At 49.6% G+C, this 26,122-nt stretch overlaps 1 protein-coding gene across 3 annotated transcripts in view; it reads right to left on the reverse strand.

The window, feature by feature from the left end:
- The window catches only part of stxbp1a (syntaxin binding protein 1a), a 162,494-nt gene that overhangs the window by 39,860 nt on the left and 96,512 nt on the right, over window positions 1–26,122 (reverse strand). For all 3 annotated transcript variants that reach the window (XM_085965773.1, XM_085965771.1, XM_085965772.1), the window contains exons 2-6: window positions 23,388–23,437; window positions 21,373–21,454; window positions 8,618–8,694; window positions 6,789–6,867; window positions 5,983–6,086 (exon numbers count right to left, since the gene is read on the reverse strand). In XM_085965773.1, coding sequence (XP_085821899.1) covers window positions 5,983–6,086; window positions 6,789–6,867; window positions 8,618–8,694; window positions 21,373–21,454; window positions 23,388–23,437 — 392 coding nt within the window. The remainder of the gene's footprint in view (window positions 1–5,982; window positions 6,087–6,788; window positions 6,868–8,617; window positions 8,695–21,372; window positions 21,455–23,387; window positions 23,438–26,122) is intronic.

A 26,122-nucleotide genomic window follows, 5' to 3' on the forward strand; every position in this document is an offset into this window, starting at 1 on the left:
TTTCCTGTACTATCTGTGTTTAGTTAAAAGCCAAAATAATTACAGGGCAAACCCATGCTAGCGTAAGCCGCGTGTAGAAAGAAAGAAAGACAAAGACGGCAGTGAGCAGAATCCCATCTGTTCGTGGTCAGGTGACTGGTTTCCTAGTCGAATTGGAAGGACCTTCTGTCTGACAGATGGGCCTCGCAATCCTCGGCGCGTGGCTCTCATTGGTCAGCTGGCTATAATCACTGCTGCAGCAACAAACTACCACTGAGTCACTCAGCAGAGTGAGACAGCCTTGCACTAAATTATACATGACATGGATTGTGAAAACAACTCAGCAGGGTTAGGAGCATTAAGAGATTGAGGCGAATCTAGTAAACGCAGTAAGGCCAGTGCTGTAAGTTCACTTCTCGAACATTCCTGCCACATTGAGTCACATTTTTAAAATTCTGTTAGATAATATCCACAAAAAAATGGACATAAATAAAAGGCAGTGCAGGATAAGTAGAAAGCGAGCCATCCATATTTTGTGCTGATCTAGGACTCACATCCATCCAAAATTCGATGCATGACCTTTAATAAGTCTTTAGCAATCAAAGGACAGTTTTTCCTCAGGAAACTTTATTTAATAAGGAACTTGTGCAGCATGGTCAGTTCAAAAGGTGAGAATATTTCTCCTTTTGAGACCTGGAGTTAATGGGGTCGATGTTCACTGCCTTCGCCTGGCGTTAATGGAGTGGTAAATGGCTTCAAAATGGGGTCGGCTCCATTTTGAAAGGGGCCTACCACCAGATGTCCAAAGCGCCCACCTGTTTCAGGCACTAGGCCTTTCTTAATATGGAAAGGGGGTTTCTATGATGTTAATACGACCCCGATTGCTGTTTTAGATCAGAACTGGTTGATGGAATAAATGGGTCGTTTTCCGAGTGGCAGGCAGTGACTAGTGGGGTACCGCAAGGATCGGTCCTAGGACCCCAGCTGTTCACAATATATATTAATGATCTGGACGAGGGAATTGGATGTAATATCTCCAAATTTGCAGATGACACAAAGCTGGGCGGGAGGGTAAGCTGCGAGGAGGATGTCGGGAAACTCCAGTACGATTTGGACAGGTTGGGTGATTGGGCAGAAACATGGCAAATGCACTATAATGTGGATAAATGTGAGGTTATCCACTTTGGTGGCAAAAACAGGAAGGCAGATTATTATTTGAATGGCAATAGATTGGGAGAAGGGGAAGTGCAAAGAGACCTGGGTGTCCTTGTGCACCAGTCGCTGAAGGTAAGCATGCAGGTCCAGCAGGCGGTTAAGAAGGCAAATGGTATGTTGGCCTTTGTAGCAAGAGGGTTCGAGTACAGGAACAAGGATGTCTTGCTACAGTTGTACAGGGCCTTGGTGAGACCGCACCTTGAGTATTGTGTGCAGTTTTGGTCACCATACCTGAGGAAGGACGTTCTTGCCATGGAGGGAGTGCAGCGAAGATTCACCAGGCTGATACCTGGGATGGCAGAAATGACGTATGAGGAGAGATTGTGTCGATTGGGCTTATACTCACTGGAGTTTAGAAGATTGAGAGGGGATCTCATCGAAACCTATAAAATTCTGTCAGGTCTGGACAGACTAGATGCAGGAAGGATGTCTCTGATGGCCGGGGAGTCCAGAACCAGGGGTCACAGTCTAAGGATAAGGGGTAAGCCATTTAGGACTGAAATGAGGAGGAATTTCTTCACCCAGAGTGTGGTGAACCTGTGGAATTCTCTGCCACAGAGGGCGGTGGAGGCCAGTTCATTAAATATATTCAAGAAAGAGTTGGATATGTTTCTTGAGGCTGAAGGGATCAAGGGATATGGGGAAAAGGCAGGGACAGGGTACTGAATTTGGATGATCAGCCATGACCACATTGAATGGCGGAGCAGGCTCGAAGGGCCGAATGGCCTACTCCTGCTCCTATCTTCTATGTTTCTATGTTTCTATGATGCCTGAGCTGTGCACACTGCGACCAGTTCCATAGGCAATGGTGCTGAAGAGGCCCGCCAAAGGTGAGTGTCAAATTATTTTCGTAGGCCACGGAGAAGCAGGAGTGTTCCTCTGGGGCCCACAAAAAGAATCGGGGCAATTTACCTTGCTGGCTGCCACCCGTGGCCCGATCTTGAGACCTCAAATTCAGCGAGCTACATCGGGACGCCTGATTGGTGCCCCGCAGTTTCCTTGCCAACTTTAAAGGAGACGGGGCCCTCTCCGTCACCGGAACGTGCAGCTAACTAGCGCGCTCCGTCAGTTGGTTACCCAAAAGTCAAAATCAAAATCAAGAGATTGGAGAAGCTGGGGTTGTTCTCCTTCGAGCAGAAAATGTTACGGGGAGGCTTAATAGAGGCACCATCGCCTATGGAACTGGTTGCAGTGTGCACAGCGCACACACTGACCAGTTCTGATCTAAAACAGCAATCGGGGTTCTATTTACATCATAGAACCCTTTTTTCCATATTCAAAATTATGAGGTGTTTTGCGAGAGCAAGTAGGTAGAAACTATATCCTCTGGCAAAGGGGTCGGTAACTAGAGGTCACAGATTTAAAATAATTGGCAAACGAACTAGAGGAGAAATGAGGAGAAATTTCTTCTCACGTAGGGTTGTTGAGATCTGGAATGCACTGCCTGAAAGGGCGGTGGATTCAGATTTCATCGGAACTTTCAAAAGGCAATTGGACATGTACTTCAAGAGGACTAAGTTGCAGGGTTATAGGGATAAAGCTGGGGTGTGGGCCTAAATTGGGCCGCTCGTTCAAAGAGCCGGCACAGGCACGACGTGCCGAATGGCCTCCTTCTGTGCTGTAAGATTCTACAACCCCAATGAGTTTTAAAAATAAGGAGATTTCAAATATCAAAACAATGACAGATGCCAACAGTTCAAAAGCAATATGGAGCTTCAAACAAACCCCCCAAATTAAATGCAGCGCATGTGGGGGAGCAGAGGGAAAGAACAGCTAGAGAGAGTTAGGAAAGGGGCCACTAAAAGTTTATTTCAGTTTTTTAAGTTGCGTCTATATTTGATGCAGAACAGCTCTAATTTGTAACTAGTAGGATCCCACCATTGGTGAGAATGCACATGCCGGGAAATACTTTACCAGGCAGTACTTGGTCTCTTTGGTTGGGTGAGCATCAATGGCCCGCAGAGTCTTTCCAGGGTGTCCACGAAAACCCCCCAATCGATGGTGGAGAGCGAGCTGGTGCGGCGCGGCCGGGCGCTGCTGAACAGGAGAGCAGTGGCTGTGCGCTGCAGGAAGAAGAGGGGAAGGAGGGAGGGAGAAAGACGGCGGGGCCAGCACCAGCCGCAATGCCACCGCCAGCAACAGGAGTCGGAGGTGGAAAAGCGCAGGGCCTTTTGACATGGAAAGATTGAGGGGGTGAAATTCGCCTCTTTTGCGCCCGCCATTAGCGCCTCCGGGGGCGTTAACGGGGCGCAAAGGGCTTATCGCCCGGTCGGGGGCGCTAATAGCACCTGCTGAGAATTTCGGCAGGGTGCTACTGAGGCGCTAGCCAATAGCGGCACGCCCCCGCCAGTATCACCCCGGGCCACTGCGCGCCGGTGATGACATCATCGCCGAGCAACGCGGCCCCTTAGTGCCCCGCTGCCGAAATTCAGCTGCGCTCGGTGATTCTGCCATGGGTGATATCAGCGACAGCCTTGCGGGTCGTGAGCCGGGCCATACACCGCTGGCGGGGCGCTAATTGAAGGGTCGTTCCAGCTGCACCCCATGCTGACATTTTTTATTTTGGCTGACCTCCAGGTCGGCCCCTCTTGGCGGCCCTTGGCGTGGTCCGTGTCCGCCATCGTGCAGCCCGGCACCACGTCTCGGTGCCGGGCTGAGACCAGGGCACCACGCCGCCCTGGTGGGCTAGTGGAGGCCGTCAAAGGGCCTGCAGAGCGCGCTGCGACCCTCCCCTTTAATGGAAGGGGAAGGGCACTGAAACGTGTCAGCGCTACGCGGCGCAGCCGCATAGCACTCCGGCACTACCGCGCTTTGCGCCCCACGCACCGCCCCGAGAGGAAGTGGAGCGCCTGAGATAGCGCTACACCTCCTCGCTGGGGCGGTAAGCCCAATTTAGCGGCCAGGTCGATACTCCCACCCCGGGCGCTAAATGTGAGGCGCTAATTCGGTTACCGCCCCCAAACAGGGCATAACCGAATTTTGCCCCCTGAATATACTCACTGATATAACTGGTTTATTTCACTTTTGAAACCTTTCTTGATCATGTTGTAACTGCTCTCTCACATTATAATCTTCACTTACAAGCCGTAAACAGTGTACGCCCACCCATAAATTCAACCATTTGTGAATGCCTTGACTCACTTGGAGAAAGCAACACAAAGATTTAAACTGTAAAGAAGCTCTTGCTTTCAAATAATTTGACTACAGATATGCAGTGCTGCCAGCCAAGATCAAATTTACAAGATGCAGCTTTTTTATATCCAAAAAGGATCGGGAGCAGGGCCAGCAGGTTGGAGAGGAGCCGACCGACTGTCTGTAAAGAAAGATCCCGTCCCAACTATCAGCCGGCTGTAGCAGTGCCGGGATACGGTCAAAAAGAACAGGCCCCATAAGTCGGACATACATTACATTAGCTCTGTCTGTCCACGGTCAAGGGCTGGCCAAGGAGCAAATCTGACATAATAATCTGGGCAGCACGTGAATACACTGAATAACCAATGCATTTGTAAATTTTTTAAATCAATGCTTTAAAATCACTATCATTTTATACATACATGCTTGAGGGATTCCCATTTTGTAAATGTCACCATAGCTATATTGCAATTCATTGTCAGAAGATCCTGGTACAGTATCAATACAAGGGGGCAACAATAATTTAGATGGGGGATCAATGATTACTAATCCATTTGAAAAGAGGTTCTTCAATCAAAACAGTTTGAGAGCCCCTGCTGTAGATAAATGCCTGGCAGCAATGTGGCAAGCAAATAATTCTCTCCCTGTCCCTCCCCTCCTCCATCACATATATTACTGTTGCTCTGACATTGAGGGCTAGATTTTCGGGGAGCTGTCAGGCAGGGTTTCAGGCGTGTGGGGGGGTAAATCCCGACTTTGGGGGTCCCGACACCATCCCGCCCAAAACCCCGCCCCACGTAAGTTTCAGGGGCGGCGGGTACCTGCCCCGCACTGGGACCCGCCGAAACCAGGCGGGTAGGGATTAGTGCCACAGTTAACAGGCGGTTTTTTGCCTAATCCCCATTTTGAGGGGTTTCGTGTGGGTTTCTCGATGGCTCCAAACCACGCCAGGTAGAGCAGGCAGGCCGTCAGGTTGAATGAGTTGGAGGGGTCGCGATGTCGGCGCTCAGGTGAGTGATGGGTGCATGAGTGTAAAGGTAAGTGTGTTTGGTGTGTCTAAAGTGTGTAAAGAACTTTTACTTACCTGTAATTACCTTAACAGCCTTTCTTCCTGTAGCCGTCGGGAGCGCATCACTCAGCCGGAACTGAAAGCTGAACGGCTGCGATCTGTCAAAAGTGACAGCCTTCAGCTTTTAGTGCTGCTGAGATTTCTAAATGAGTCTGCGCAGAGGGACTCATCTTAGAAATCAGACTGTCAGTGTTTGACAGCTTCAAACAGCTGTGAAACACTGATATTTCATCTGTCAAGAAATCTTGACAGATGAAATTTCAGTCTGTGACGTCACCTGTTGCCGGGCGGCCCTTAATTGGCCTGCTGAGCCCGCTGGGCGGGCTCAACAAGGTCAATCAAGGGAAAGTCGCGCGGATTGGCCGGATGTCGAAGTAGGCGGGTCAGAAACCCGAAAGGGGAAGTCCCGCCTTCTTCCCGACAGGTTCGACAAAATCGACCCCTGAAATTCAGACCATTCAAAATTCAAGTTAACTAACAAATATCAAGTTATTCTTTCAATTTAAAAAAATCCACCAGAGTTGCAACACTGGAAAATCTCTCCAGCCGACTGTTAAACCAAGTGGCTGTTGGATAAAATGTCTTACCTGTGATTCATATGGAAGAAAGGCAATGTTGATCTCAGTGAGGGTTTTGATAACCTTTGACGTACGGGACTTTACCAGCTCATTAAACAACGGGTCTGCGCAGGCTGTGAAACGCAAAGGCAACAGTTTTGAAGTTTCTCTTTTGAACAGTAAGGTCGATGTCAAAACAGCGTAATATGTGCAAATGAAAGCAGACGACAAGTGCGACTGAGTTGGGGGCTGGGGGCGGTATTTACAATCAACCTCCTGCTCGCTGCTGTCTCCAGCTTTAAACTTTCCCCAGTACTTCCCACAGAGGCTGGGATGCCAACAAAAAAGGAAAAGCAATATGTCCCATCAGATACAGCATGTCCCTTAAAAAATATGGAGCACATGGCTACACTAATATAGCACATAATTTATCAATGATCCCTTACTTTTTAGAATAGAAATACAAATTTCTCACTAATGCTTGATTAATTGCTTCAGAACTGTGAAATAATTACTTTATTCTACCTTCTGTGAATCCTGACATTATTATGCAACAATATTACAACAGCAGTCTATCAATCAGTGACATTTTAGGGCTAATTGTAACCAAGCATTAAGACTTGGTCAATCTCCAAAGATTGCACCAGGGGAGTTATCTTTACCATTCAGCGACAGGCTGGAGGTAACCTGCATTTCGAAATACAAAAGGCCAGTTTCTCAAAGATACTCGCGTCTTGTAACTAACCTCAAAGTTGACATTATCACCTTCAAAGCTCTTAACAGGAAGCATCTCACATGAGTAGAACAGGTGTCTCTAGTATCATCTGTATACTTACAGTCCGTGAAGAAGACGTGAGCTGCTCTGTACTTCGAGGAGGGAGCGTCCTTAAAATCATTGATCAGTGCACGCACAGACTGGAAAGATAAAATCTCTATTAAGTAATGTTCATTTAAACAGGATGAGCTACACTTAACAAAAAAATCCTTTAACCAAATAGTTACTGTACTATTTGTGCTGATCACTCTCTAAACCAGGTTATCGTTGCATGTGTACAGTTAGGAAAATAAAGGAATGTTAGAGATACAGCTTCTTGACTTGTGGTGAGCCGAGAGTTAAATGGTTTTCAATCAGTGCTGCACTTTACTCAGCCTGTTGATAGAATTTTTTCTCAACAAAAATGACTCTGATCGATTGAAATGGGACAACCTGAAGGAGACAGCAGCACATGGTTCAACATATAAAGGTACGTTCTGGTACATTTGCTACATCAGTTGTGGGCATTGTACCATCAGGATTTTCCAGTGAATAATCTCATTCTTAATGTGTGCTTGGGTTCGACAAACTGAATTTCCAATGTTAACGGGGGCGCGGGTAACTCTCATACAGTAGAACACTCGAAAGTCCCATTTATTCATGTTTCCTAGTGCATCTAAATTCTTACTTTAATTAGAGGAGATCGTGTGATCATTACTATCTACTTCCACCTCCGTAACATCGCCCATCTCCGCCCTACCACAGTCCATCTACCACCCAAACCTTCATCTATGCCTTTGTCACTTCAAGACTCAATTACTCCAATGCCTTCCTGGCCAGCCTCCCATTGTCAAACGTCCACCAACTTCAGCTCATTCAAAACTCTACTGCTCATCTCTTATCCCGCGCCATGTCCCACTCACCCATCACCCCATGCCCTCGTCTGAACTATATTAACTCCCAGTCACCCAATGCTTCAAATTCAAAATGATCATCCTTTTATATAAACTTCTTCACGGCCCCTCCCTATCTGTAACCTCTTCCAGCGCTACACCCCACCCAAACTCTCCATTCCTCTGACTCTGGACTTTTGTGCATCCCCTTCCTTTTGTTCCACCACTGGTGGCCATGCCTTCAGCTACCAGAATCTGGAATTCCCTTCCTCAATCCCTTTGCATCTCCACCTCAATCCCACCTCTTTGACCAAGTTTTTGGTATCCCTTTCTAATATCTCCTTCTTTGGCTCAACATCTTTTCTTCCTTATGCTTCTGTGAAGTGTCTTTGGATAGTTTTATGCATTAAAGACGTTATATAAATGTTGGTTGTTGTCGCTGTTGTTGTTGTCCTTCTTCGGTTTGCGGGTCCCATTGATACAGTTTGATTCCGCTTTCATATTGTTACCTGAGTTTAGGAAGGGTTTACATGACCAGTGTGATGTCAGTATGGCCTAATACCCGTGTGTTACCAGTACAATGGTACAAGGAACTCGGCATATATCGCCTAGAATTACATCGAATTTACAGCACAGAAACAGGCCATTTGGCCCAATTGGTCCATGCCGCTGTTTATGCTCCACACGAGCCTCCTCCCACCCCTCTCCAGCTAACCCTATCAGCATGTCTTTCTATTCCTCATGACCTTGTATCTCTAAAGGCTTGTCTGTGTTTGCCCAAGAGAGGGGCAAATGGTTTGTAATCACTCAGAAACCAGCATTTTCACTGCCTCGGGCACATATTATGTGACAGTACAATACTTTGGCAGCAAACCTCACTACACGGTGTATGCATTGACATTTGTGGCAAGCGGCAATGAGCCAAATAATTTGCCCTTCCTAAAGTCAAAGTAGACTTTAAAATCAGTGTTTGCACGTACTTCTTAATCTGTTGAGATTGTTTAAAGCAGTGACTTACCTCTTCAGAGGGTGTGATGAGATAAACTGCTTCCAAACTGGGGAGTGGTTCTCTCCGTTTATTTATGTCTTCCACAACTTCACATAATCGCCATTGAGATGAAACAAACAGAAGTTCAAGTGAACAAAGGTCACCACACGCAGTAAAAACAGTTGGTAAAACATCTGACCCCATGGTGAGGTGTGTAAGAATGTTTGATGGACAGAAGTTAATTTCAGGTTTAATCAATTGCCTTTCTCTCTCCTATCTTAGACTGAACTGTAGTCTTTCAGAAGAAACCAAATACTATCTTCCCAGTTATAATTCCTCAACTGCATCAAAACAAACTTTGTAGCTTTTCAAAGGTTGGTTTGGCCCTACTGTAGATACCTACCCTTTTATTTTCTGGATCTTCAATTATTTGCTCGCCAAAATTTGTATTCCTAATGCATTTTGTTCTTTGTTGTTTTAAAAACACCCCTTTCCTTCCAGCTACCCCAACCCCTTGTTGCGTACACACCTTCAAATGAGATGGGGTTGTCACCGAAATCCAGGGCCTAGAAATTCAGTATAGCCACTTTTGGGGCGGTAAAGTCGGGCGGCCGCTAAAGTTTGCGCCCGCCGGAAAGTGGAGGCCACTTCGCCGATATTCAGTAGCTTTGGCCAAGGAGTTTGCTCGAGCGCTAAAACTGGCGTTGCACGGCTATCTTTAGGCGCTAAGCCGGCGGTGCAGACTGATACCGCCGAGGCCGGGCGCAGCGCAGGTGCGGTCATGTTTTGATTGACAGCAGACACCCTGGCGCCGGCCAGCTCTTAAAGGGGGAAGGGTCGACTTGGTCTGCTGCCACGCCCTGGATACTGCAGCCCTCCAGCTAGGCCTAAACACTGCTGCTGGAGAGAAATAGCGCCAGGAAGGATGCAGAGGGCCCGTGAGCGAGCGCAGCGCTTCTCTGCCCATGATTTAAAGGTGCTGGTTAGGGCTTTGGAGAAGAGAAGCCATATCTTGTTCCCGGACAGTGGCAAGAAGCCTCCCAAGAGGGTGTACAGGAGAGCCTGGAGGGAAATCGCCCAGAGGGCCACAGCCAACAGCGATGTCCCCAGGACTGGTGTCCAATGCTGGAAAAAGTTTAACGACCTCACTCGGATTGTCAGGGTGAGTACCCTTTCCAGTGTCCTCCTCATCCTTGCATGTGGACCTCACATTATGGGCAAAGGGACCTCAAAGGCCTAATGGCCAGCCCTCATCCAGCAGCTATGGCACTGGCATGAACATCAATTGCACTTTCTGCACTTTACACACTGGCCAAGCTATTCGACCATGGGAGGCAGTGCACACAACAACAGGGCACCACACTGGCCAAGCTATTTGACCATGGGAGGCAGTGCACACAACAACAGGGCACCACACTGTACTTAGAGGCCGTCCTTTCTCTTGCAGGCCAAGCTGGCCCAGAATCTGAAGAGCCGGACTGTCACCGGGGGAGGCCGTGCCCAGTTCCAGCAGCTCAGTGACCTGGAGGAGCGCGTGGGTCGAGTCATGGGTGCCCGGGTGATTGGCCCCGTTGTAATTGGAGATGCCGACCCTGTGCTGGGCCCCAATGGTAAGGACATGACCGTTTGGACCTCTCTCGTTCCCCTTGCGCTTCAGATCTACATCCTTTGCCACTGTCCGACCAATGCGCAGAATGCCACCACTCATGCCTCCCTCGCTGACGCCCTGTCCTCACTCTAAAGCTACTCTTGTGCCTTCCTGCTTTCAGCTGGTGAGGAGGAGGTCCCTGAAGCTGCGAGTGTCAGTCCCTCGGAAGAGGAGGACGAGGAGGAGCAAGAGGAAGGCGGCACATCGGGGGAACCCTCATCCGCGCCAGGGGATGGCAATGGAGGGGAGACGTGTTCCCTGGAGGAGAGCCAGGGGGAAGTGTTGCAGGGGAGTGTAGCTCCTGTGCCCAGTGGCATCCAGCCACGCGGGAAAGATCGGGCAGCTCGGCTGCCTTCTCCCCAGAGGGGGGAAGTGTTGCAGGGGAGTGTAGCTCCTGTGCCCAGTGGCGTCCAGCCACGTGGGAAGGGTCGGGCAGCTCAGCGGCCTTCTCCCCAGAGGGGGGAAGTGTTGCAGGGGAGTGTAGTTGCTGGGCCCAGTGGCGTGCAGCCACGCGGGAAGGGTCGGCCAGCTCGGCGGCCTTCTCCCCAGAGGGAGAGTCCGGCCTCCAGTCTGGAGACGGTCCTCGTCCAGGAGGTGCGCCTCCTTGATCAAATGTCCGCGGACTCGGATTGTCGGCACACCGAGTTCATGGGGGTTGTGGCACGGTTGCCTGAGGCCATTGAGTCCCTGGCTCATAGTGTGTCCGATTTCGGGGCCTCACAGGCCAGGGGTTTCGAACAACTCGCGGCAGCACAGGCCAGGGGTCTCGAACAATTCGGGGCATCACAGGACGCGAGTCGGGCACAATTCGGGGCATCACAGGACGCGAGTCGGGCCGAATTCGGGGCATCACAGGACGCGAGTCGGGCCGAATTCAGGGCAGCACAGGATGCGAGTCGGGACGACTTCAGGGCAGCACAGGCAGCGAGTGGACAGTTGATCAGTGGTGCCGTGCAGTCACTGGCTGGTCTGATGCGGGCACAGACCAGGGCAGTACGGGCACTCGCTGCTGCCACACTCGCTGTGTCACGCATGCATCGCCAGGGCACCCGCCGCGCTGCTGCAGCACAGCGGTCTGGCCTTCACCAGATTGCTGCACTTGCTGCAGTGCCAGCCCGGCCGAGTGCCAGTGTCTCTGGCGACCAGCGAGCGCCTGGCATCAGCCAGCTTGCCCCCATTGCTGCAGCCGCCACTGCCACTCCCCCAGCAAAGCTGCGACGAGCTGCTGGAGAGACTGATGCTGCCCAGCCACAGCTGCAACAGTCAGCAGCCGGCCCCTCGAGGGCCAGAGCTCGTCTAGGCCGACCCCCAAGGGCATCTGCCGTCACGCAATGTGCCCCTCAGGAGCCTTCCCCCAGCCTTGCAACACCCACAGGGCCCAGGTTGAGGCGGAGCAGCAGGTCGGCCAGGGGCCGGAAAAGGCTGGACAAGGACTCGCCCTCTCGGCACACAAAGTAGTGTGTTGGCGAATGTTTTTTTATATGGGGGTGCTTGTGCTGTCTATGGGGGGGGTTCTTTTGGTAAGGCCGAGGATGAAGGCAAATGTTTTTTTATATGGGGGTGCTTGTGCTGTCTATGGGGGGGGTTCTTTTGGTAAGGCCGAGGATGAAGGCCATTTGGATGGACAAGTTTTGTTATTCCTCCCCAGGTTGTGGGAGTGAGATATGTTTTTGACTGTTTTTTGGGGGTGTTGTGTGTTTTTGGGTTTCATGTGGGAAGGGCCCTGAGTTTGTTCAATAAAGCTTTTTCTTTATTCAGCTTGTCCATGTGTGATGTTTCAAGTGATTGTTGCGTTAACCGGCTGAGGGCTTGCGGAGCGGCTGCATTCATGTGCCTTCATTGCCACAAGCCATTCCCTGACAGGGGGCCTAGAAGTGTCGTTCAATAAGCCGCCGACGGACGGCCCTTGGACCTTGTGGCTCCCTCCTGGGCTGGTACTCCTCCTCCTCCTCCTCCTCCTCCTCATGGTCCTCCTGCTCGTCCTCCTGAGGTGGTGGTCCAACGTGAGGTGGCAGTGCCTGAGTCCTGCGGATAGCCAGGTTGTGCAGCATGCAGCAAACGACGACGAACTGGGAGACTCTATCCGGCGAATACTGCAGAGATCCGCCGGAGCAATCCAGGCAGCGGAACCGTTGCTTGAGGATGCCAATCGTTTGCTCTATGATGTTCCTTGTGGCTTGATGGCTTTCATTGTATGCCTCCTCAGCAGGGGTCCTGGGCGCACGGAGCGGGGTCATGAGCCATGTACACAAAGGATAGCCTTTGTCCCCGATAAGCCATCCTCTTGGGGGAGGCTGTGCCTGGAACATGTCAGCCACAGTAGTCTGGCGCAGGATAAATGCATCGTGGCTGCTGCCTGGAAAGCGGGCATTGACAGCTAGGATGCGCTGCCTGTGGTCACACACCAGCTGTACATTGAGGGAATGGTAGCCCTTCCGGTTGCGGTAATCCTCGGCATTGTCGATAGGTGCCCGCAAAGCCACATGCGTGCAGTCAATGGCGCCCTGCACCATGGGGAAGTCGGCGATCCTCGCAAATCCGACTGCACGCTGCTCCTGCCTCTCTAGAGTCATGGGGAAGGAGATGAATTGGTGTCTCCTTGTGAAAAGGGCATCGGTGACCTGCCGGATGCAGCGATGCACGGCGAACTGGGAGATGTTAGCTATGTCCCCAGCAGCGGCTTGGAAGGAGCCGGTTGCATAAAAGTTCAGAGCCACCGTGACCTTCACTTCCACCGACAGAGACGTCCTGGACATCATCTGTAGACGCAGATCTCTGTGAAGCAGCTGGCAGATCTCTGCAACCACCTCCCTTCTGAAGCGCAGCCTCTTAACACACTGCGCGGCAGTCATGGTGAGATAGGACACCTGCTGGCGGTATTCCCTGAGTGGGTAAGGCCTACGTTGCCGACGCCTGATGGCCCCTCTGCGTCTAGGCATGGCTGCCCCTCTCACACAGCGTCTGCGAGCCCTTCGCACATAATGCTGGAACTGAGGGTTGGAACCCCATGCAGCCCCCATAATATACTTGCAAACAGTGAAATCACAATGAGTCAAATTTCCAAGCTCTGGCCAGAAGCCAAAAATACCTCTCCTATGTTGGCCCAAATCAGTAAGGTCTCTTCCTTGGTCTCTGTCCAGAAATCCGTTGCACTAAAGTCATTGCAGCAAAATGGCTGGCCTTTATAGTTCAGTCTAAGTGCCCTTTAATTAGTGCTCCCCGAGGCCCGCAGGGCCTCTGCTGCGTTCCACTTCACAGTTCTTAACAGCGCCACGCCCACATTGGGCGGGCGCCACTGAAGTTCCGGTTTGGGGCGCACAAACGGCGTTGCACGACGAAATGACGTCATAAGTTGCGCGCGCAGCTGAGCGCGCGCAAACACTTTGCGCCGGCGCTAAATGTCTACTGAAGTTGGGCGTAGGCGCAGATCGTTCTGCGCCCGGCCGCTAAGTGCCTAGCGCTCGAGATCTACTCCTCTTATGGCGCTAACGGTTGGCGAACGCAACTGAATTTCTAGGCCCAGGCCTTTATCACTTGTGAGTGGGCAGTAGATCTAACAGCACAGTTGAACTCACTGTTCCAAAACATTGCACGCACCTTTTGTTTTAAGATTTTTTTGGTTTAGGGTTGATATTTCCACACAAAGGTGAGACAACTACGTTGTCACGGCGAGGTGCCAAGAACCTCCCAACAGGCAGGGATGACTGGTGGTGAAGTTACCATGGACTGTGCTTCAGTATGGACAGTAAAGAGTGGGTCTGAGAGCGTCACCTCTCAGGCCATTTTGGTAAGACTGATGTGTGAGGTGACATGTCTCTGGAGAGAAGGGGGTAGGACATTAATCATAGGACCCATATCCCTCCAAATAAGTGGACAAATCATCTCTATGGCATATTACAATCCAAGCAAGTAATTCATGGGCTTCAGCTGGAACTGAGGAAGAAACTAAATGTATGGGTCCTTTCCAGCAGTCCCACCAATGCCCTTCAAAAATGTTGGATCCCACCATCCACAGCCCAGTTGCATTGGCTGAAGTACCACACAGACCTAAGTTTCCTGCCAAGGAGAAACCTTAACTGTATCCTAGCCAAACAAATAGAAGTCTGTATGTGTCTGAAAATTCTGACTATACTGTAATCTTAAGTGTGTAAACTGCACAATTTCATGATGACCTTTTTGTTTAAATACGTAGTTGTGAGCAAAATGCTAAAATTGCCTCGAAATGTGTTTGCAATACAACTCTTGGGAGCTTAACAGTTGAGTAGAACAATGATCCTTTAAAAAAAAACAACACAGCGATTAAAAAAGTCCTCTGTCTAGTTTTCTGTCCAGTTCAATGTTGTGTTATGGAGAAACATTCCCTGTAACATTGCAATTTTTCACCAGTAGGAGGCTATCTCTGGCTTCTCTTTGTACAGTGCATTCTGGCAGGATACAAGCTGTGCTGCAAAACTCACCATAGAATTACAACTCAACAAAATTACATTTTGGGGTGGAGTGTTGGTGCAGCTTGCAAGAGCATTCCTTGGCTGCAGGATCAAGCAGAATGAATCAAATACCTTTGAGTAAGGAGGAGTTCACACTGAAAAAATAAGATCGTTACAACATTACTAGCCACACGGATGATGTCCTGCCCAGAATGCATTTCAAAAATGAGAGCCAATGCTGATTTTAAAAATCAACATTACCACAGCAGCACCTGGTGAAAAACACAGAGAATCTGCTTAGAGATACATTTATTAAACTAAAAAAAAAGGATGTTGAATTACCTTTTTTAAAATAATTAACTTAATTTGCTTTTTTTTAAAGTCCTTAAATTTATATTTTCACTGAACCATCTCCTCCATCCAAAAGGAGAGGACAGGCTTATAATGGAGTTAACAGGAATGATCAGATAAGGAGAATATTTTCTCAACATGTCTGGGGAGGGTTAATCCTATTAAGAGATTTCTGCCATGGGACTGTGTATTTACTCTATCTGAAGGCGGACATAGATCGGCCTCAGAGGAGAATGAAGACTGGGAAAACAAATGTCGATTTGTACAGAATGAAAAAAAAATTAAACAGCATTCTCCCATGTAGGTCTTGCAATTACTTTCTCTTTATCAATGTCATAATCATGAGTCTAGATTTTATGTTGTGAATTCTGAAAGCTGGTGGTGTCATAGATCTTGTTCGGTTGACTGAAATGCTTTGACAGTCATTCAGTTTTGACTAACAATGACATTTGTATTGAACCAAAAAAAAATTGAATTTATAAAGCATCTTTCGCGACCTCAGGATGTCCCAGAGTACTTTACAGCCAATGAAGTACTTTTCAAGTGTCATAATGTAGGAAACGCGGCAGCCAATTTGCACACAGCAAGGTCCCACAAACAGCAAAGTGATAATGACCAGGTAACCTGTGTTAGTGATGTTGGTTGAGGGAGAAATATTGGCTAGGACACTGGGGAGAAATCCCCTGCTCTTCTTCAAAATAGTGTCATGGGATCTTTTGCGTCAATCTGAGAGGGCGGACAGGGCCTTGGTTTAAGATCTCATCCAAAAGACAACGGGGGAGAAATTCGGTATCGCCCCGTTTGGGGCGTAAGTATCGGCCAGGCGCGAAGTTTTGCGCCCGGCGCAAATTATCGCCACCTACTGGTAAATTGGCCTCCTTCGCCCCAGGAGGTGCTTGGAGTGCTAAAACAGGCGCTGCACGACTGTCTTAAGGTGCTAAGCCGGAGGAGCTAGGCGCTACCTCCAAGGGTGGGCGCAGCGCAGGTGCGGCCAGTTAGCGATTGCACACAGACACGCTGGCGCCGGTCAGCTCTTAAAGGGGAGGGTCGATCTTGAATTGCAGCCACACCCTGCGCATCGGAGCCCTGAATCTCGGCCTGGACAGGCCTGTTGCCACATACTTAAGCCAAGGACCATGGAGAGGGCCAGGGAGCGAGCGCAGTGGTTCAGCGAGGGGGCCTTGGAGGTTCTAGTTGGCACGGTGGAGCGCAGGTCATCTCTCCTGTACCCGGACAGTGGCAGGAGGCCGCTGCCCAGCGACTATCGAAAAGCTTGGAGGGAGGTGGCTCACAGAGTGACCTCCAGCAGCATGGTGCCTAGGACCCTTGTGCAATGCAGGAAGAAGTTCAACGACCTCACTCGGATGGTCAGGGTGAGGGCCCTTTTCAGAATCCTCTTCATCCCTGCATGTCGACCTCACTTTATGGCCAAAGGGTCCTGAAAGCCCCAATGCCCAGCCCTCAGCCAACACCTATGGCCCTTTCAGGAAACTCACACACACATTCAGCACTTTACACACTGTAAGGGCTATTTGGCCATGGGAGGCATTGCAGCCAAGATCAGGGCTGCACACTGTAAGGGCTATTCGACTATGGGAGGCATTGCAGCCAAGATCAGGGCTGCACACTGTAAGGACTATTCGACCATGGGAGACATGGCAGCCAAAATCAGGGCTGCACACTGTAAGGGCTATTCAACCATGGGAGGCATTGCAGCCAAGATCAGGGCTGCACGCTGTAAGGGCTATTCGACCATGGGAGGCATTGCAGCCAAGATCAGGGCTGCACACTGTAAGGGCTATTCCACCATGGGAGGCATTGCAGCCAAGATCAGGGCTGCACACTGTACTCAGAGCCCGTCCTTTCTCTTGTAGGGCAAGCTGGCGCATAACAGGAGGCAGCAGCAATGGACTGGGGGAGGCCAGCCTCACCTTCAAGCCCTGATTGATCTGGAGCAGCAAGTCCAATGGATTATGGCAGGCCAGATGATTGGCCCCGTCGTCACTGGAGATGCCGACCCCGTTATTGACAGCAATGGTAAGGTCATCACCTTTTTGACCTCTCTCCTTCCACTTGTTCCTCACACCAGCATCCTTTGCCACTTTCGAGCCAAATCAGTACATTGCAGCACTCATGCCTCCCTCGCTGCCACCCTGTCCTCACGCTAAAGCCACTCTTGTACCTCCCTGCTTTCAGATGCTGATTCGCCAGGTGAGGAGGCGGGCCCTCAAGCTGCCACTGTGAGTGATTCTGAAGGCGATGACAAGGAGGAAGCCGGACCATCAGTGCCACCCTCAGCCGAGGCAGCCCATGGCCATAATGGGGACACGTCTTCCCTGGAGGGGAGCAGGGGGGAATGGTCTGAGGAGGGTGAAGCTCCGGAGCCCAGCGGGCTGCAGCAACGCGAGGGGGGTAGGGAAGCTCGGCGGCCTTCTCCCCGGAAGGAGAGTCTGACCTCGAGTCCTGCTACAGTGAGCGCAGAAGAGGTGCGGCTCCTCGCTGAAATGAGCGCCCAGGCGGAGCACAGGCACACTGAGCTCATGGCTGCAGTGGCAAGGATGCCAGGTCACTGGCAAGGAGTGTCCAGGACTTCAGCGCAGCACAGGCAAGGAGTCTCCAGGACTTTGGCGCAGCACAGGCAAGGATTGTCCAGGACGTCGGCGCAGCACAGGCGGCTGCCACGCAATTGCTTAGTGCTGAAATGCAGTCAGTGGCTGGTCTCATGCAGACGCAGATTGAGGCCACACGAGCACTGACTGCTACCACCCTCGCTGGATCGGGCAGGATTCGCCGGGGCAGCAGGCCAGCAATCTGTGCTTTAGCAGATTGCTCCGCATGCTGCAGTGCTGCCCCGTGGGAGTGCCAGTGTGTCAGCCGAACAGGGAGTTGCTGTCCTCTCTCAGGATGACAGCATTCCTGCTGCCAGCACTGTCACTTCTCCACTGCAGCTGCCACCACCTGTAGGACAGACTGGTGCCACCCATGCAGAGTTGGAGCAGTCAGCAGCCAGGCCCTCCAGGCCCAGAGCTGGTCCAGGCCATCCCTCAAGGGCATCTGCAGTCTCAGTTTCTGACACTCAGCAGCCTTCCCCCAGCCTTGCTGCAGCCACTGGGGTCCCATTACGGAGGAGCTGCAGGGTGGGAAGGGGCCAATCTCGTAAGCGAGGCAGATCACCCTCGAAGGGCAAAAAGTAGGAGGTGTGGCAAAATGTTGTTAATTGTTTTATTGAAGGCCGAGGATCGTGGTCATAATTTTGTTACTGTTTTGGTCATTGTCTCCAGGTTGTGAGAGCCAGTTATGTGACTGACTGTTTTTTGGGGGGTTTCTCTCTATTACTTTGTCATGCGGGAAGGGCACACAGTTTGTTAAATAAAGAAGTGTCTTTATTCAGAATGTGCATGTTTGCTCTTTGAACTAATTGTTGCCTTGACCGGCTTAGGGGTTGCGGCACGGCTCCATTCATGTTCTTTGAATGGCAGAAGCCATTCCCTCAGAGGGGGCCTAGAAGCGACTTGCTATAAGCGCTGACGGATGGCCCTTGCACTTTGTGCCTCCCTCCCGTCTTGGTGCTGCTGCTCCTCCTCCTCCTCTGCTGGTGCTCCAATGTCTGGTGGCATTGGCTGAGTCCTGAGGATTGCCAGGTTATGCAGCATGCAGCACACAACAACGAAGTGGGAGACTCGCTCAGGCGAGTACTGAAGGGCTCCTCCGGGATGGTCCAGACAGCGGAACCGTTGCTTGAGCACACCAATTGTGTGCTCAACGATGTTCCTGGTAGCTTGATGGCTCTCATTGTATCGTTCTTCAGCAGGGGTGCTGGGCGAACGGAGTGGGGTCATCAGCCAGGTGCACAGAGGATAGCCCTTGTCCCCAAGAAGCCAGCCTCCTGGGTGAGCCGGGGCCTCGAAAAGGTCTGCCACAGAAGTCTGGCGCAGGATGAAGGCATCGTGGCTGCTGCCTGGAAAGTGGGCATTGACAGCGAGTATCAGCTGTCTGTGGTCACAGACCAACTGGACGTTCAACGAATGGAACCCCTTTCGGTTGCGGAAATCATCGGCATTCTCTTGCGGCGCCCGCAAAGCCGCCACATGGGTGCAGTCAATGGCGCCCTGGACCATGGGGAAGCCCGCTATTCTTGCAAAGCCCATTGCACGCTCTTGCTGCTTGTCCGGGGTCATGGGGAGGGAGATGTACTTTCGTCTCCTTTTAAAGAGGGCATTCGTGACTTGACGGATGCAGCAATGCACCGCGAACTGGGAGATATTGGCAATGTCCCCAGTAGCGAATTGAAAGGAGCCGGTGGCATAGAAGTTGAGAGCCACTTTTACCTTCACTGCCACCGACAGAGACGTCCTGCTCCTCAGTTGAGGCTGCAGATCTGGCTGAAGCAGGTGGCAGAGCTCAGTGACCAACTCCTTGCCAAATCGCAGCCTCCGAAAACACTGCTCCTCAGACATATTGATGTATGAGAACTGTTGGCGGAAAACCCTGGTAGGGTAAGGTCTCGTGTGCCGACACCTGTTGGCCCTCCTCCGTCTGGCCATGATTGGCACTCTCTCTCTGCGACTCTGTGCCCTCTCAATGTAATAATAATAATTCAACTTTATTGTCATTGTACAATGCACAAGTACATGAACAATGAAATGTGATCTTGCAAGCTCCCATGAGTCCAGTACAAATAACATTAACATTAAACGTAAATAGCACCGTCCTGGGAGAAGCAAAGCCGCTGCGTCTGTGCGCGCCGCCATTCCATTTCCACCATTCCTCCTGTCCGACAATCTTCAGCCCAACACCTGGGCCTGCTCACCAGCCGCCCCTCCCGGGGCTCCTTCCGTGACCTTCTCACCAACCGCCCCTCCTCGGGGCTCCTTCTGTGACCTTTTGCACCTGGTCTTCCCTGATGGTCACCCCTCCAGGTACTAACCAGGCCTGGCTCTGCTTAGCTTCCAAGCCTTGCCAATGACCCTGTCCCTAGTCCCAGGAACAGGAAATGGAGAAGCCCAACATTCCCATCCATTGCAGCCCCCATAGTATGTGGCCACTCAAAGTTATGCTGGTGAAAAAGCAAAACAACTACAAAGTTCTGATCAGAAGCCAAAAGTACCTCAGCGAGCGCTGACTCAATGCAGAAATCTCTCTCCCTTTGTCTCTCTGCAAATCTCTCTCTCTCTCAGAAGGAGTGGTCCAAAAATGGCTACCACAAGGTAGCCAGGAAGAGCCCCCTTTAAATAGAGCACCCCACCCTCAGCCCCACAGCGACTGGGAACCGTTCCAGTCAACCTGTCGTTGGGAGCGGCAGGCGGAAAGGAGGGGGACACCACTGAATTTCCGGTCCGGGGCGCCCCAAGGGCGTTGCACTCTGAAATGACGTCAGGATCTGCGTGCGCAGCTGAGCGGGCGTTGCGGTTTAATGTCTGCTCAATTTCGCGAGAGGCGCAGGTATCGCCGCGCCCGGGCCTTAGCTGGCTCGTGCCCCACTTAAGGCGCTAACGGGTGGCGCAACCAACTGAATTTCTCCCCCAACATCTCCAACAGTGCAGCACTCCCTCAGTACTTCACAGGAGTGTCTGTCTAGAATTAGTGTCCAGATCTCTAGATTGGGACTTGAAAGCACAACCTTCTGAATCAGAGACGAGCATGCTACCACTAAGCCACGGATGACACCTGAGGATCTCTGTTTCACAGAATCAGAATCACAGAAACCCCACAGTGCAGATAGAGGCCATTTCGGCCCATCGAGCCTGCACCGACACATATCCCACCCGATCCCCGTAACCCCTACACCAACACATATCCCACCCTATCCCCGTAACCCCACGTATTTAATCCCCCTAACACTAAGGTTCAATTTATCATAGCCAATCAACCTAACCCACACATCTTTTGGACTGTGGGAGGAAACCGGAGCACCCGGAGGAAACCCACGCAAACACGGGGAGAATGTGCAAACTCCACACAGACAGTCACCCGAGCCAGATTCGAACCCGGGTCCCTGGCGCTGTGAGGCAACAGTGCTAACCACTATGCCACCGTGCTGCCCGGTTCTGGGGCTACCTGAAGCTCAGTGATGACCCGTTGCTTTCTAGTTTCTTTGCTTGCTGCTAAGTTGGTGAATTATTCAGTGAAGTAACACTGAACTCCACAGGACCGTTGTAAACTTTCAAGAAGGATGGCATGCATCTAACTTTACGGGGATTTTCAAAACCATTTTTGAGGAGCCTCAAGATGAAGAAGTGCAACTTTGTACAACAGTTGTAACTGTCAAACTACCATCATTAAAGCTGATTGCAAAGCAGTCTGGTTCCAAAGCTAAGAACGTCAACAATAACTGAAAAGAAGTCGCCAAGAAAACTCACTTGTGATGCCCTCTGTCATGATGTCAGTCATCTTGCAACAGGACGACAGCATTCGCATGCTGAGCTGATCCACCACCAGCACCTAATAAATTACACAAATACTGTCATCAATATAGGCATAAGCAGTACCGTACCTAACAGTAAGACTCTGGTCACCATATTAATCACTGCGCGGCTTTTCAGCTTGGTTACTTCTGTTATTTTCAGAAACAGGTTCAACACACAGTGGGATATAACAATTTGCTTTATGAATGAAGAACTCACCCTCACACGCAGCAAAGCTAAAAGAGAATTGGGAACTTCTTATTCACAAGTGGAACACTTTGCACCGTGCATATGTGGCACATGGGGACTTTGGTAAATCTCCTCCCACCATGCACTAGTCAGCAACGGTCGGGCAAAGGACCTGCTCCCAGGCCTCTACCACTGATGCATTTAATGAGACCCCTGTGAGGTGCGCAAGACCAGCATAGCTCTCCTAATAATGCTTAGTTCTGTCACTCACTTACAAAAAAGATCACCACTTTTTTGTGGCACAGCAACTACTGACAAATTATGAGCATGTTACTCCTAATGCATTTCTGAGATCTATTGCATGAGAGCAAATGAAAACTCCTACATTCAATGGCCCAATAAAATTAGAGCTTGTTTTTGGAGATGCCTCCTTTGCACCTTGAAATCCAGCCCCGTTTCATGTGATGAGGTCTCTTCTCTCTCACCCCATTTCATGTGGGAAACAATTGCTAGATCTGCTTGCACCTACGTGGAAAACATAATTTTCCAAACTCTTCCCTTTCGCAAATCATTTGTTGGTTTCTCTTCTCACTTGAATCTTCTCCTTCTTAGGCAGTCCCTCGGAACCGAGGATGACTTGCTTCCACATTAAAAATGAGTTCGCAGGTGACTGATGAGTCCAATGTGGGACCTACAGTTTCTGTCACAGGTGGGGCAGATGGTGGTTGAAGGGGCGGGTGGGTGGGGTGCTTGGGTTGACGTGCGCTCCTTGCGCTGCCTGCGCTTGGCTTCCGCTTGCTCCCGGCGAAGAGACTTGAGGTGTTCGGCGCCTTCCTGGATGCTTCTCCTCCACTTTGTGCGGTCTTGGGCCAGGGATTCCCAGGTGTCGATGGGGATGTTACACTTTTTCAAGGAGGCTTTGAGGGTGTCCTTGAAGCGTTTCCTCTGCCCACCTGGGGCTCTCTTGCCCTGCCGGAGCTCCGAACAGAACGCTTGTTTTGGGAGTCTCGTATCGGGCATGCAGACAATGTGACCCATCCATCGGAGCTGATTGAGCGTGGTCAAAGCTTCGATGCTGGAGATGTTGGCCTGAGCAAGAACACTGACGTTGGTGCGCCTATCCTGCCAATGGATTTGCAGGATCTTGCGGAGGCAGCGTTGGTGGTACCTCTCACTTGAATCAGCTAACAATTAAGTAACAACAGAAAATGCTGGAAACACTCAGCAGGTCAGGCAGCATCCATGGAGAGAGAAACAGAGTTAACATTTCAGGTCTGTGACCCTTCGTCAGAATTTAGAGCATCTCTTATGACCACTTTGAGCATCTTACCTATTACTGATCAAACTAATTGGCCTATAGTTACTTGGTTCTGCCTTGTCATACTTTATAAAAATTGGACCTAGATAAACATCCTTCCCGTCCAAGGGAACAATCGCTGACTCTAGCGAGCTGTTAAAGATATGAGCAAGGGGTTTGCAAGACACATGACCCATCTCTTTAAAGACCCAATTGGGTGGATGCCATCTGGGTCAGCAGCCCGGTCAATCTATTTTGAGGTTACTTGTTCTATCTAAGATAATATCCTCATCGATTTTAATATTTTCAATTATTATTCAATGTAGTTGCTATCCCAATGTAGAACCTTCCTGCCAAGCAAAGCTCTGCGGCAGGATATCAACTATATGAAGTATCAATCTTTTTGTCGATGACCCTTGCTAATTAAATCCTTGACCCAAAAGCATTCCGACAGTACATCACTATGAAATGGAAAGATTCATACCTTCCATTCTCCCTTCTTCTTCACCTTCTTGATGACGTCATTCATAATCTCTGCGATCAGAAAGAAATGTGTATTAACTTTCAAAATAAATACACGAATATCTAACGGAATGCAACCCTCCTATGTAGACACAATGGGGGTAATGTTGACTTTGTGCCATAGTGTAAAACGGATGATAACGAATCGGCAGCCCGTTTTACAACTCTCCCGATTTGTATTTACATTGAAGTAACTGCACGTAAATTTTAGGCTCCGGTTCAATGACTAGCTTTCTTTTTATTGGTAGATTGTTTTACATCTGCAGCAAAAAGGTTGACAGCTAGTGTGCGATAAATGTGTTCTGGATGCAATAGTTTTATTCATATAACAGCAGATCTTCCATGGAACTGCTCAGAGTGAGTCAGATGATCGTGACTTTATAATAGGAGTGTTTTGCCAGTGTATTATTCTGCTGCTAAATTGAAAGAGTCTCTCTTAAACGCCCCAAAATCTAATTGTTGTTAAGTAAATACGGCCTCAGATTAATCAGATTTTAATTATTTAATGAGGGAACGGTGCAGGGTGAAGCCAATCAGATTTAATTGCTCTCTGTGCTGCAGGTCAGAATGCAGGATGGAATGTTTGCCTTTGTTTTCCTTTAAAGTATGACTGGGCTACATAGCTTCTGACTACTGTGTTACTGAGGTACTTTTTGTTGGTCAGGAAGATTGTCTTCCCATTCTGAATGTGGCTTTCTTTCTCTTTTTTATGATTGTTGGAAGAAATTTTTATATGAGCCAAATCAGCTGCAAGAAGTTTGTCTAAAATAATTTTTCCTATAATGAAGTGTAACAGAGAAGTGATACGGGAAATGTGGCCTGACAAACAGGAAACAGAGTTTTCATTTTATTCTAGAAAGAAAGATCTTGGGGGAAATATTCAGTATCGCCCCGTTTGGGGCGCCGTTATCGGCCGTGCGCAAAGTTCAGTGCCTGGCGCTAATTATCGCCTCCAACAGCAAACTTAGCTTTTATCACCCCTGGAGGTGATTGGAGCGCTAAATCAGGCGCTTCACACCTGTCTTAAGGCGCAAACGCCGAGGAGTGAGGCGCTACCTCAGAGTGCTGGCGAAGCAAGGAAGGGCAAATCAAAATAAACCTGCAAAGTGCTGCTCAGTACCCAAAACCCCTTCACACAGCTTTGAATCTCTCCAGAAGTCTCTCTCTCTCTCTCAGACTGCGTGGTGCAAAAATGTCACCGACAAAAAAGGGTAGGAAGCGGTCGCCTATAAATAGCGCTCCCTAGTCTCTTTCTGACAGCATAACGCTCCCCTCAATCTGTCGTTGCTAGCGGCAGGCGGTAAGGCAGGGGGCGCCACTCAATAACAGAAAATGCTGGAAATACTCAGCAGGCCAGGCCGCATCCGTGGAGAGAGAAACAGAGTTAACGTTTCAGGTCTGGGACCCGCGCCACTCAATATCCGGTCCGGGGCGCTAACGGGGCGTTGCGCACTCGAATTACATCACAATCTGCCGGCGCAGGAGATCATGGCGGAAGTGTTTAGCGCCGCCGCAAAATGTCTAGTTAATTTCGCGAGTGGCACAAACATTGCCGCGCCCGGGCGCTAGTTGCTTTGCGCCCCAGTTGGCGCCCTCTTAAGGCGCTAACGGGAGGCGCAAACATCTGAATTTTTCCCCCCTTGTATTTATATAGTACCTTTCATTCCAAAGCACTTGGCAACAATGGATTACTTTTGAAGTGCACTCATTGTTAGGTAGACAATTTGACAGATGATTTGTACACAGGCAGGTCCCACAGACAGCAAGTGAGATGAAAGACTAGATAATCTGTTTCTGGAGGGAGGAATGTTGACCAGGACACTTTGTCCAAAAGCCAGCACTTCCTCAGTACTGGTCTGAACTATTATCCGTGATTATGCACTCAATTCTGTATCAGGGCTTCAACCCACAACCTTTTCACTCAGAGGTCAGAATGCTACCATCTGAGCCAAGCTATAGATGTGTGAGGTTCATAAACGTTTGTGTAAAATTGCATTCACTATTTCCATTACAGTGCATGAAGAGTTTTTGTAACCACTGCAACATACGTTGCCATTTAAAGGACACCACCATCTTTAAAAAGTGTTTAGTGGAGCAAGAGCCGCATGTTACTTTCATCACAGTGATATGCACGAGTGAAATGATAATCCGTTTCACTGAGATTTGCATCATTGAGCTGTGCAATTGTAAAATATGGCAAAAAGGTTTGCCGAGGTTCTGAAACATTCGTGCTGCTCCACAACAGTTTGAATCTCTGCGTGGGAAGGTTTCTGTTCTTCGCTGTAGTCAGATCAGGAATGTGTTCTTTAGTACTTAAGATATTGCTACAACTAACAAACAAAGGTTTTTCCCCATTACTTAACCCCAAAAAACAGTTCTTGCAAAATTAACTCTGTGTTCATTGTTGCAATTTTAAAAATCTAATCTATAATTTGTACTGTTAATTGTAGTAAATTCAGATTGAATCGGCTGTCCTCATGTAAAATAGAATTTTCAAGGAACCCATGAGAAGCCAAATGTGTTGTGCGAAACCATACCAGTCAATGGATAATTTAAAAGAAAAAGTAACAGTAGGATCAATTTTTAAAAGGTGCTGGATTAAAGTGTCTCTTCGAATATGTTTGATAATGAGCAAAGCCAAACATGTTGTTGCTTTTTAAAGAACTGAAAGTCCGATTTCCAACAAGGAACAACTGC

Source organism: Somniosus microcephalus, chromosome 23 (genome assembly GCF_052327205.1).
Source record: "Somniosus microcephalus isolate GS21.2 chromosome 23, FLI_Smic_1.0, whole genome shotgun sequence".
NCBI lineage: Eukaryota > Metazoa > Chordata > Chondrichthyes > Squaliformes > Somniosidae > Somniosus > Somniosus microcephalus.